This window comes from Thalassophryne amazonica, chromosome 10 (genome assembly GCF_902500255.1).
Source record: "Thalassophryne amazonica chromosome 10, fThaAma1.1, whole genome shotgun sequence".
Lineage (NCBI taxonomy): Eukaryota > Metazoa > Chordata > Actinopteri > Batrachoidiformes > Batrachoididae > Thalassophryne > Thalassophryne amazonica.
This window is the reverse complement of record NC_047112.1, coordinates 65,130,366-65,143,235: the sequence shown is the minus strand read 5'-3', so window position 1 is coordinate 65,143,235 and position 12,870 is coordinate 65,130,366. Positions and strand designations below refer to the sequence as shown.

General features: G+C 42.3%; 1 protein-coding gene across 1 annotated transcript in view; it reads right to left on the bottom strand.

Moving 5' to 3' along the window:
* Positions 1-12,870, bottom strand: part of adamts10 (ADAM metallopeptidase with thrombospondin type 1 motif, 10) — a 193,316-nt gene that overhangs the window by 168,435 nt on the left and 12,011 nt on the right. Inside the window, 1 exon segment of the mRNA XM_034180151.1 lies at positions 3,939-4,405. Within this exon segment, the coding sequence (XP_034036042.1) occupies positions 3,939-4,038 (100 nt within the window). The 5' untranslated portion in view covers positions 4,039-4,405.

Sequence of the window (12,870 nt, the reverse complement as noted above, 5' to 3'; positions counted from 1 at the left end):
AACTTTTAGGACAACCTGATAATAATGAATTACAATAGTCCAGCCTAGAGGAAATAAATGCATGAATTAGTTTTTCAGCATCACTCTGAGACAAGACCTTTCTAATTTTAGAGATATTGCGTAAATGCAAAAAAGCAGTCCTACATATTTGTTTAATATGCGCATTGAATGACATATCCTGATCAAAAATGACTCCAAGATTTCTCACAGTATTACTAGAGGTCAGGGTAATGCCATCCAGAGTAAGGATCTGGTTAGACACCATGTTTCTAAGATTTGTGGGGCCAAGTACAATAACTTCAGTTTTATCTGAGTTTAAAAGCAGGAAATTAGAGGTCATCCATGTCTTTATGTCTGTAAGACAATCCTGCAGTTTAGCTAATTGGTGTGTGTCCTCTGGTTTCATGGATAGATAAAGCTGGGTATCATCTGCGTAACAATGAAAATTTAAGCAATGCTGTCTAATAATACTGCCTAAGGGAAGCATGTATAAAGTGAATAAAATTGGTCCTAGCACAGAACCTTGTGGAACTCCATAATTAACCTTAGTCTGTGAAGAAGATTCCCCATTTACATGAACAAATTGTAATCTATTAGATAAATATGATTCAAACCACCGCAGCGCAGTGCCTTTAATACCTATGGCATGCTCTAATCTCTGTAATAAAATTTTATGGTCAACAGTATCAAAAGCAGCACTGAGGTCTAACAGAACAAGCACAGAGATGAGTCCACTGTCTGAGGCCATAAGATCATTTGTAACCTTCACTAATGCTGTTTCTGTACTATGATGAATTCTAAACCCTGACTGAAAGTCTTCAAATAGACGATTCCTCTGAAGACAAGAAGAAGAGGAGTGTCTCTCCCTTATTTAGCAGGAGTAGGGGAAAAAACTACAGAGGATCTTCAGACAGCATAAAATCCCAGTTTACTTTAAACCGGTTAACACCTTGAGACAGAAATTAGTTCACCCTAAGGACAGGATCCCTAGTTACAAACAGAGCAATGTAGTGTATTCTATCAGATGTCAGGAAAACTATAACGAACACTACATAGGTGAGACTAAGCAACCTTTACACAAAAGGCTATACCAGCACCGCAGAGAGGGCACCAGTGGACCTCAGTCTGGAGTTCATCTCCACCTTAAAGACACTAACCACATGTTTGAGGACAAGGAAGTTAAAATCTTAGCCAGAGAGAAGAAATGGTTTGAGAGAGGGGTCAAGGAGGCATTCTATGTGAAACAGTTGAAACCCAGCCTTAACCGGGGAGGGGGTCTGAGACACGCTTTGTCCCCTGTTTACAATGGGGTACTCAGATCAAAGCAGTTTCAGTCTTTTGATCATGGTAATGAGTCACTCACGTCATCAGGAGAGTTGTCAAGGGAGCCATCAGGAGAGGCGTCCGTTCCATCAATAGGAGGGACAGCTGCCCTGTCATTAGGACGGTGCTAACTAGAGCACAATAGGTGCTAATTAGAGCTATTGTTTAGTCACTAGCCCACAGCAGTCTGCCTCTCCTTAGGAGGGGTCTGGTTAGGTTTAAAACTCCAGTTTTTGTGGCTTCTGTTTATTCTTCTCTACAAGAGTCAAGACAGAAGTCTGACTACCAGAGCAAGAATTTTAGCTGAGGAAGATTCTGCGATTTGAAGCGAAACTTCCTCGCGTTAAGCAACCCAGTCTAGTCCAAGATTCAAGCTTCTCTACTATAGAGGGTTTTCAATCACATGACCGATTTGCTGCAGAACAGGTGCCGTCTCCATTCTAGATTACAAGGAGGCTGGCGCGTGATAGAAAAATGGAGAGATTGTACAGTTATTACAATGCTTTAAATCCTCGAGATAAAGCTATTTATTGTGATAGATGTGTAGCAGTTGGTTCAGTGGATCCGTATCTTGTACCAGATAGTGAATTTAGTGGTGATGTAACGAACTGGCCGACAGTGTCACACTGCAATATTGTGAACTAGGAAGCTGCCGACCAGGTCAGCCTTGCCGGCCTCCTGCAGAGTATCACAGCAGAGCTCTGAAAGCGGAGGTCGTCTTGAAGTCCTGAGCGATTTCTCTCACCAGGCGCTGGAAGGGTAGCTTGTGGATCAGCAGCTCGGTGCTCGAGGACCACAATGTAAATAAGCATCCGTATTGGAAGCGTTCTTGTGTTATCCTCAGCGGTATTTTTATGTATTCTTATATAATTTTATTGCCGAATAAAATAAGATAAAATTCTGGTAACAGTGGATTTCTGTTAGCGGCGGATCTCTCTCAGCGCCACGGTGCCGTGAGGCTTCTTCACACCGACATTGAAGCTTTTACAATTGTTCGCTAAATGCACATAGCGTATCACAGCGACCACCGCGTCGTAATCCAGAATGGCCGCGGGACACAAAATGACGTGACCGATACGTCACATGAAAACCCTCTATAAAATAAGCAAAAAAAAAAAAAAAAACTCAGAGTAAACAACTCCTAAGATTAACACAAAAGTAAGGTACTAGGGTAAAATTCACAACAGTTACACTAAAAAACGAACAGAAGTATTAAAGAAATGGGGGGGTCAAACTAGCTAACACAAGCTAACCGCTAGCGAAAATGCTAGCCACTCCTAAGATTTTCACAGGAGTAAAATAATGACCTAAAATTCACAGCAGTTACACTGAAAAACTAACAGACGTATTACACAGGTAAAAAAGGAACAGCTATAAAAGTAACAGCGGAGGGGGGTCGACCTAGATAGCGAAAGCTAACTGCTTGCAAATGCTAACTGCTAGCGATTCACAACTGTAGTTAAATAAGATTCAGAGTAGATACACTTAACAACCAGAAGAGTGCTAAACAGAAATAAAAGAAACATATACAACCGTGTAAAGTTTGGAAGAGTGTCACAACAGCAAACAATCCACTGGAAGCCACTGGTCTCTTGATTCTCTTATTTATCCTTTGTTTTATTTTTTTCCCTGTAGCACTTTGATTTTTATTAATGAAAGGTGCATTATAAATGAAACTTATAATTATTAGCATGACACTGTTGAACGTAATGTCATTGAACGTCACGTTACACTCATTTTGTGTAAAACAATCAGTTCTGTTGATGAATGTTTATTTTCTTTTATGAGTGGAATATTTATCTAATCACATAAATCTGAAAACGCCAGAAGTGTCTTACTGTGGAAAACTGAAAAGATGATATCATCTCCCCACCTCTGTAACATTTTGTTCACAGTGTAATTTAACAGTCTAATTTAGCTTTTTTTCTTCTTCTTCTTTTTGTTGGTGGTGGGACAAAGTGCTGGCGTCCTCCAGCTAAAAAACCCAGAGCAGACAGACACTGAAGGGCTTCTCTGAAAATTAAAAAAAAAAAACCCTTAACAAGTAACTTCCATCATAAAACAAATTAAGGCATTTTCAGACCCTTCCAAAACAAGGGTGTCATGTGGAGAACAGTTTCATCTGTGATGATGAATCCTCACAACAGGTCAGATTAAAAGGACTTAATCTGTGAGCCAGCTTCTAAAGTTTTAGCTTTTGTTGTTAGCTTCAAGTCTTCTTCCCCATTTTTTGTAGAAGCGTTACAGCGCCACATACAGGCCTGGCATATGTACTACAGCATTTTCACATGGTTTCACTCGATCTGCGAGAATGGAGATATTTCTTGAATGGAACACTTTTTGAAAATGACAAAGAAAAAGATTGTATTGCAGGAGTTTAACTTCAGTGTGGACAAGGCCTTAAAAACATGGGATGAAATTATAATAAATAATAATAAATAATAAATGAGGAATTATTTTCTTGGGGGGGTGCTATGACAAATCCAGGGGAAGCTCTAGCACCCCCAGTGCCCCCTTTGCACCGCCCATGGTACTAGTTAATATGGTTAGTTCAGGCTGATGTATGTAAACTGACCATCAGGACTGTTTGTGCAGCAGCTAAAGCCTCCACTCACCCTGTGACTGAAATTCATCTCTGCGACCACCTGCAACTTTGGTTGCAACCACGATGATGATGAGAGTGCAGACTAGACCGGTCCTCCATAGCGTTTCCATGGTTACTACAGTAGATGCTATAGTAACAGAATTCAGTGCAGTGGTCCCCGGGCTTCTGTCCCAACATGTCTCCAGCCCTCTCTGATGCCCCCTCGCTTAGCAGTGGGACAAAACAGCGCTCTCATGGGCCATGGCTGCTGACGAAGGTCCTGGCTCTCTTGCACACTTTCACTCCCTCACTTTTCCACCACACATACACAGTTACACAGTTTTTTTTCCTTTGGGGGGCACCAGGATAAGTAGTTATTTCAGACAGACATAGTAGCCTCTGCCGCAGGTCATCAGCAAGTGGTTCCAGAAGAAGCCCGGCGTTGGACCTCTCAGAAAATTCGGCATTGACTGTAGCTTTAAACGGCTCACTGTAGGCCTGCAAGAGAAGTGAAGAACATAACAGAAACACATGAGGGCCAGCAACAAAGAAGGACAAAAAGGGGTTTTAAACTTCACCTCAAATAGAAAGAAAAACAAAGGAGACACAGTGAGACACTGAGAGAGAGAGACCATGACATCCCACTGATCCCAGAGCTGCCCAGTTCTACATTTTCTTTAAGCTAATTAATCTTGGCTTTGGGGAAGGGCAAACACCATGTCTTTCACTCTAATGGCCACAGACAACAGCAGAGCCCAGCATGAGGCCCCTTTGGTCTTACTCTTAAGCCGTCTGCCCACCAGAAGGAGTTCAAACACAAAGGAAGCCATTGATGTTGTAAAAAGCTGCACTTAATGCTCAAACAGGGCTTCAAGTGGGTATTATGTCAGAGGTTCTGGGGTAAAAATGAAATAAGCCAATTTGAGAGAAGCAGCAGGTTGCTTCTACTGTTACGCTGCCTGAATGTGGTGATTTGTTGTACGGCTGAATGATTTGCTGGAAAGTCGTCTAATTGGCTGTTGTTTTGGCTAGCAGAGTGATATATGAGCATCTATATGAAGTGTATATCTGAGAGCAATTTAAAAATATGTCATTTTAGTTCATAGTCAAATCAACTTCACTTTGATTTATATCATTCTAAATCACATAAGGCCTCATCTCAAGGCACTAGACACTTGACATATAGATCAGGTCTTGATCTGCATCATTTAAAGAGACTTAAATTCTCCCCAAGGAGTTAGCAACAGCCTCTGCCAAGAAAGAAACCTTAAGGAGAAACATTCTGTGGAGGGCCATCTGCTGTGACGGGGGAAATTCAACTTTGCCTCAGATCACTATACACCAAGGGTCATGTTATACACTTTTCCAGCAGATAATATAGGTTGCTTTCAGGTGCTCCTATTAGGGGTCGCCACAACGCATCAGTCATATCGGTCTCTTCTGTTACACCAATGAATTACACATCATTCTACATCACTTCCTCTTTGACTTCCCTCTTGTTCTCTTGTCTGGCCATCTTCAGTATCCTTTTCCCAATATTCTCTGGGTCTTTCCTCTGTACATGTCCAAACCATCACAATCTCACCCCTCACATGTTGTTCCCACACTGTCCTATACAACCCCGGCAAAAATTATGGAATCACCGGCCTCGGAGGATGTTCATTCAGTTGTTTAATTTTGTAGAAAAAAAGCAGATCACAGACATGACACAAAACTAAAGTCATTTCAAATGGCAACTTTCTGGCTTTAAGAAACACTATAAGAAATCAAGAAAAAAAATAGTGGCAGTCAGTAACGGTTACTTTTTTAGACCAAGCAGAGGGAAAAAAATATGGAATCACTCAATTCTGAGGAAAAAATTATGGAATCGCCCTGTAAATTTTCATCCCCAAAACTAACACCTGCCTCAAATCAGATCTGCTCGTTAGTCTGTATCTAAAAAGGAGTGATCACACCTTGGAGAGCTGTTGCACCAAGTGGACTGACATGAATCATGGCTCCAACACGAGAGATGTCAATTGAAACAAAGGAGAGGATTATCAAACTCTTAAAAGAGGGTAAATCATCACGCAATGTTGCAAAAGATGTTGGTTGTTCAGTCAGCTGTGCCTAAACTCTGGACCAAATACAAACAACATGGGAAGGTTGTTAAAGGAAAACATACTGGTAGACCAAGGAAGACATCAAAGAGTCAAGACAGAAAACTTAAAGCAATATGTCTCAAAAATCGAAAATGCACAACAAAACAAATGAGGAACGAATGGGAGGAAACTGGAGTCAACGTCTGTGACCGAACTGTAAGAAACCGCCTAAAGGAAATGGGATTTACATACAGAAAAGCTAAACGAAAGCCATCATTAACACCTAAACAGAAAAAAACAAGGTTACAATGGGCTAAGGAAAAGCAATCGTGGACTGTGGATGACTGGATGAAAGTCATATTCAGTGATGAATCTCGAATCTGCATTGGGCAAGGTGATGATGCTGGAACATTTGTTTGGTGCCGTTCCAATGAGATTTATAAAGATGACTGCCTGAAGAGAACATGTAAATTTCCAGTCATTGATGATATGGTGCTGCATGTCAGGTAAAGGCACTGGGGAGATGGCTGTCATTACATCATCAATAAATGCACGTTTACGTTGATATTTTGGACACTTTTCTTATCCCATCAACTGAAAGGATGTTTGGGGATGATGAAATCATTTTTCAAGATGATAATGCATCTTGCCATAGAGCAAAAACTGTGAAAACATTCCTTGCAAAAAGACACATAGGGTCAATGTCATGGCCTGCAAATAGTCCGGATCTTAATCCAATTGAAAATCTTTGGTGGAAGTTGAAGAAAATGGTCCATGACAAGGCTCCAACCTGCAAAGCTGATCTGGCAACAGCAATCAGAGAACGTTGGAGCCAGATTGATGAAGAGTACTGTTTGTCACTCATTAAGTCCATGCCTCAGAGACTGCAAGCTGTTATAAAAGCCAGAGGTGGTGCAACAAAATACTAGTGATGTGTTGGACCGTTCTTTTGTTTTTCATGATTCCATAATTTTTTCCTCAGAATTGAGTGATTCCATATTTTTTTCCCTCTGCTTGGTCTAAAAAAGTAACCGTTACTGACTGCCACAATTTTTTTTCCTGATTTCTTATAGTGTTTCTTAAAGCCAGAAAGTTGCCATTTGAAATGACTTTAGTTTTGTGTCATGTCTGTGATCTGCTTTTTTTCTACAAAATTAAACAACTGAATGAACATCCTCTGAGGCCGGTGATTCCATAATTTTTGCCAGGGGTTGTATGCAATGATCCTCTGATGTCCTCATTCCTAATCCTGTCCATCGTTGTCACTCACAAAGAAAATTAGAGCACCTCCAGTTCCACCTGCTATTTTTTGTTAGTTCCACTGTCTCTAAGCCAGACAACATAGCTGGTGTTACAACTGTCTTTAAATCTTTTCCTTTCTCTCTTTTAGATCTCCTTCTATCACAAATCACTCTTGCCTCTTTTCTCCATCCTGCCTGCACTCTCTTCTTCACTCTTTACACTATTCATTACCTTGAAAAGTTGACTGAAAGAATTTGAACTGAACTATCTTCACCATCTCTGCTACTTGCAACCAAACTATTCCACCAGCCTCACTATCATTCACACGCCTGTAGTCTGTCTTGCTCCAACTGACTTTCATTCCTCTTCTCTCCATACATACATCACCACTCCAAGTTTGCCTCTACCTGTTCTCTATTCTCATGGCAGATCACAGTGTCATCTGCAAACATCATAGCTCATGGACACTCCTGTCTGATCTCGTCCATCATCTTGTCCATCACCACTGTGAACTACAAAGGACTCAGAGGCGATCCTTGATGTAATCCCACCTCCATCTTGAATACATCTGCCATTCCTACATCTCACAGCTATCACACTGTCCTTGTACATATCCTGCGCCACCTTCACATACAGTGCAACCAGACAGTATTCACAGTGCTTCACTTTTTCCACATTTAGCTATGTTACAGTCTTATTCCAAAATGGATTAAATTAATTTTTTTTCCTCAACATTTTACACACAATACCCCATAAGGACAATGTAAAAAACCTTATTTGAGATTTTTGCAAATGTATTAAAAATAACAAAAACTAAGACATTACATGTACATATGTATTCACAGCCTTTCCCATGAAGCTCAAAATTGAGCTCTGGTGCATCCTGTTTTGACTGATTATCTTTGAGATGTTTCTGTAGCTTAACTGGCATCCACCTGGGGTAGATTCAGTTGTTTGGACATGATTTAGGGCCACTTTACACATAGCACAAATAAGTAGGAATCAGGGCGAATCACAGCGAAACAGCCCGCATGAAAACATCAAGCTGACGTTGGAAGGGACACACAGTCGGGCAGGCATGAACAATCCCGCTGCGACGGTTTCGTGCACGCACACGAGCGTGCATGAAACCAACACAGCAGGAACACAGTGTAAGCAGCTGGAGTATGTGTAACCACATCGCGCAGCTGCTGCGGAAAAAAAAAATGCTACCCACGGGATTCGAACCTGCAATTTACAAAAGCTCTGACTGCCAGCCAGAAACTTTACCACTGTGCTACCATCACTGTCATACAAAAGGTGCGGAAAATGCCTGAAATCAACAAAGAGATATTGTATTTAAAAAAATAAATAAAACTACACATTATAAAAAAAAAACACATTTTATGGAATCCCTCTTATCGAGCAAACAATACAAGTATGAACTGTCTGTTCCTTTGTAGATTACCCATGGTCACAGATGAAATGACATGAATAAAGCAGTGCGCTCTTATCATGTCCATCTGTTATCTGCTGGCCCGGCATGTCCAGCCAGCCCCATGCGCGTGTCTGGCCCGACACGTGTGTCCTGTGGACAGCGTGCTGCAGGACAGACACCTCGTCATGTGGAACAGAGCTCATGTGGGTGACGTGACATTCAGATCGCCCGCTGCATGTTATGATCTAATGGTCCATTTCACCTGGGACAGCCTGTCAATGTGCACTCTGTGCGCTCGCTCGCTGCAGCTCATCGCAACAGTGATATATGTTTTTATGTATGTTCAGGTCAACAACCGTGTGCCATACCCGACTCAGTAGATGGGTCAAAATGCATAGAAGACTGCCATCTACTGGTGCCCAGTTATATCACACAATTGTCAAATCACAACTTAACAGACTTTTCAGTTTTTCAAATGCTTTTGTTTTTACAAATGAAAAAATGACATATTTTACAAAACCACATTTACTTGTAAACACCAACACACGTTACATTAACTTGTATTGGTTTTTACATAGAATGAATGACTCAACCAATGTGAGCGGAGGCTCAAATTACCCATAATACCTTTGGGCATGTGTGTCTTATGTTCAAAACTTCAGAATAAGTGCATTATTTTAAAATTAACAGATATGTGTTATATTTTCACTGTACAAATGACAGAGTTGACATTGATGTAGTTATTCTATCCTGATTAATTTAATTTGTAAATCAAAACCATAAGTCAAACCTGCTTTCCTTTTCAAGAAGTCTGCCTCACGGCTGGACCACTGTATGCTGTGAAGGATAATGACTCTTCCTTACAGCAGTGGGCAGGGTGCACAAAGACAGAAGCGTTGACTCATTGGCTGTGTTTGGGTTTGTGCTCGCCTTTGATTCAATCAGAAGCGTTGGTGGTGTCCATCCATTTTCTTCCGCTTTATCCGGAGTCTGGTCGCGGGGGCAGCAGCTCAAGCAAAGCTGCCCAGACCTCCCGACCCACACACACCTCCCCCAGCTCCTCCGGGGGAATCCCAAGGCATTCCCAAGCCAGCCGAGAGATGTAGTCCCCTCCAGCATGTCCTTGGTTTTCCCCGGGGCCTCCTCCCAATGGGACGTGCCTGGAACACCTCTCCAGCGAGGCGTCAAGGGGGCATCCGGAAAAGATGCCCGAGCCACCTCAACTGACTCCTTTCGACGTGGAGGAGCAGTGGCTCGACTCCGAGCTCCTCCCGAGTGACCGAGCTCCTCACCCTATCTCTAAGGGAGCGCCCAGCCACCCTGCGGAGGAAACTCATCTCGGCCGCTTGTACTCGCAATCTCGTTCTTTCGGTCATGAGCCAAATCTCATGACCATAGGTGAGGATCGGAACGTACGTAGATCGATCGGTAAATCGAGAGCTTTGCCCCCCTACTCAGCTCTCTCTTCACCACAACAGTCCAATACAGCGACCGCATCACTGCAGATGCTGCACGGATCCGTCTATCGATCTCACGCTCCATCCGTTCCTCACTCGTGAACAAGACCCCGAGATACTTAAACTCCTCCACTTGAGGCAAGGACACTCCACCGACCTGAAGAGGGCAAATCACCTTTTTCCGGTCGAGAACCGGTCGGTGGTGTTAAAACTCAAAATCAACTTGTTAGTAGCTGAGAGTGTACTGGAGACAATACTTAAAATTATTGGTTAGCTGTAGCTTCCGATAATTTTTTTGGTAGTTTATCGGTTTAGCATTATAAAAGATAACTTTTTAGTTAGCTGATTAGCAGTTATCAAAGATAACTTTTTGGTTAGCTGTGCCCGCCACTGCAGTGTGGGGGGAACAGCTAACAGCTGCAGTGTATGTCAGAGCACAAACCAAGCATGAAGTCAAAGGAATTGTCTGTCAGCCTCCGGGACAGGATTGTGTTGGGGCACAAATCTGAGGAACGGTACAGAAACATTTCTGCTGCTTTGAAGGTCCCAATGAGCACAGTGGCCTCCATCATCAGTTCAGATCAACTAGGACTCTTCCTAGAGCTGGCCACCCGTCTAAACTGAGCAATCGGAGAGAAGTGCCTTATTCAGGGAGGTAACCAAGAACCCAACGGTCACTCTGTCAGAGCTCCAGCATTCCTCTGTGGAGAGAGGAGAACTTTCCAGAAGGACAACCATCTCTGCAGCAATCCACTAATCAGGCCTGTACGGTAGAGTGGCCAGACAGAAGCCACTCCTTAGTAAAAGGCACATCATGCTGTGGGGATGTTTTTCAGTGGCAGGAACTGGGAGGCTATTCAGGATTGAGGGAAAGATGAATGGAGCAGTGTACAGAGACATCCTGGATGATAACCTGCTCCAGAGTGCTCTTGACCTCAGACTGGGGCGACAGATCATCCTTCAGCAGGATAGGTGCCCTGACACTTGCATGACTTTGAGCCGCGCACTTGCATGCACATCGTCGTGGACGCCTTGCTCTCATGCATTGCGTGCTGGACGCTGTGTATATAAAATATTTTTTCGTAGCGGATTAATCATTTTCTCTGCGAGTTGGCTGTTGAAAACGCCTCTAATCTCTTCCGGAATCACAGAGGACTGCTCCAGCAGCAGCTTTTCCTCTCTCTCTCACCCACGCGCTGAACGAGGTAGAGAAAGCATTTGGAACTGTCTAAAAAGGTAATTATTTGTAATGTTTATATTGTAATGGCTTGGTAAAACAGTTGCATGTTCATTCCTTTTCATGCACACCGTTAAAGTACATTTATGATAGATTTAACATCTCGTATAATCGTTCAGATGAGCTGCGCTGTGATGCGGTGTGCTGATGCAATCACTCGCACTCACAGGAAATGTTTTTTAATTGTTTGCATAATGTTCACATGAAGTTCACATAATTAATGCATGATGGAGATTTTGAACATTTCAAAATTTTCTTTGCACACTTGCACAAAGCTGCGCACAGTTTACAATGGTTTACAACAGGTTTAAGATGAGTTTACTCTCGTGCACAGCAGAGTGCATGCAAGTGCGTGGATCAAAGTTGTGCAAACATAAGCATACAGCCAGATATCAAAGGAGTGGCTTCTGAACGACTCTGTGAATGTCCTTGAGTATCCCAGCCAGAGCCCAGACCTGAATCTGATTGAACATCTCTGGAGAGAATGTGTGGTGAGAAATTGTGAATACTTTTGTACGCATGATGTCTTAATTTTTTATTTTTAATAAACTTGCAAAAATTACAAAAAAAAAAACTTTTACATGTTGTCATTATCGGGTATTGTGAGTAGAATTTTGAGGGGAAAATTATTCCATTTTGGAATAAGGCTGTAACACAGCAAAACGGGGAAAAGGTGAGGCACTGCGAACACTTTCCGGATGCACTGTACACCCTTCCAGACTTCCGTATACAACTCTTCTGTTGGCACGCTGTCATAAGCTTTCCCTAAATCCATAAATGCAACTCCTTCTGGCCTTCTCTATACTTCTCCATTTGCACTCTCGGAGAAAAAAAAATGCATCTGTAGTGCTCTTTCTCTGCATGAAATTATAGTGCTGCTTGCAGATCTTCACCTCTCTTCTCATCCTAGCTTCCACAAGACTTTCTATCTCAGACTTTATTCTTCAAAATCAGTACCAGTACACTTCTCCTCCATTCCTCAGACATCCTCTCACTTTCCAAGATTTTATTAAACAATCTGATTTTAAAAAGTCCACTGCCATCCGTCTTGCCTAAGCATCTCCATGCCTCAGCTGGTATGTGATTTGGTCCAGCTGTGCTTCCACTCTTCATCGTCTTCATAGCTGTCCTCACTTCATCCTTACTAACTTCTTGGACTTCATGATTTACTCACACAACATTCAGGCTTCTATTCCTCTCATTTTCTTCATTCATCAGCTCCTCAAAGTACTCCCTCCACCTTCTCAACACCCTCTCCTTGCTTTTCTGCTATAATATGTCAGCATGTGTCTTAAAACAGATATAAATGTTTGTAGATAAAATGCTCCATAGAAGAAATAACATTTCATCTTTGAAATACTGTGTGTCTCTGCCTTTAAACTGTAGGGCACTGTTGCTTGCCAGGACTAAATGGCTGTGCAGTTCATCACAGACATTGTGGGCGTATCATACAGAGTAACCATGAGTTGAGATATGGGCTTCTGTGCCAAGAGTCATTTCAGGCTAATATTGTGCTAATAGCAGGAGAG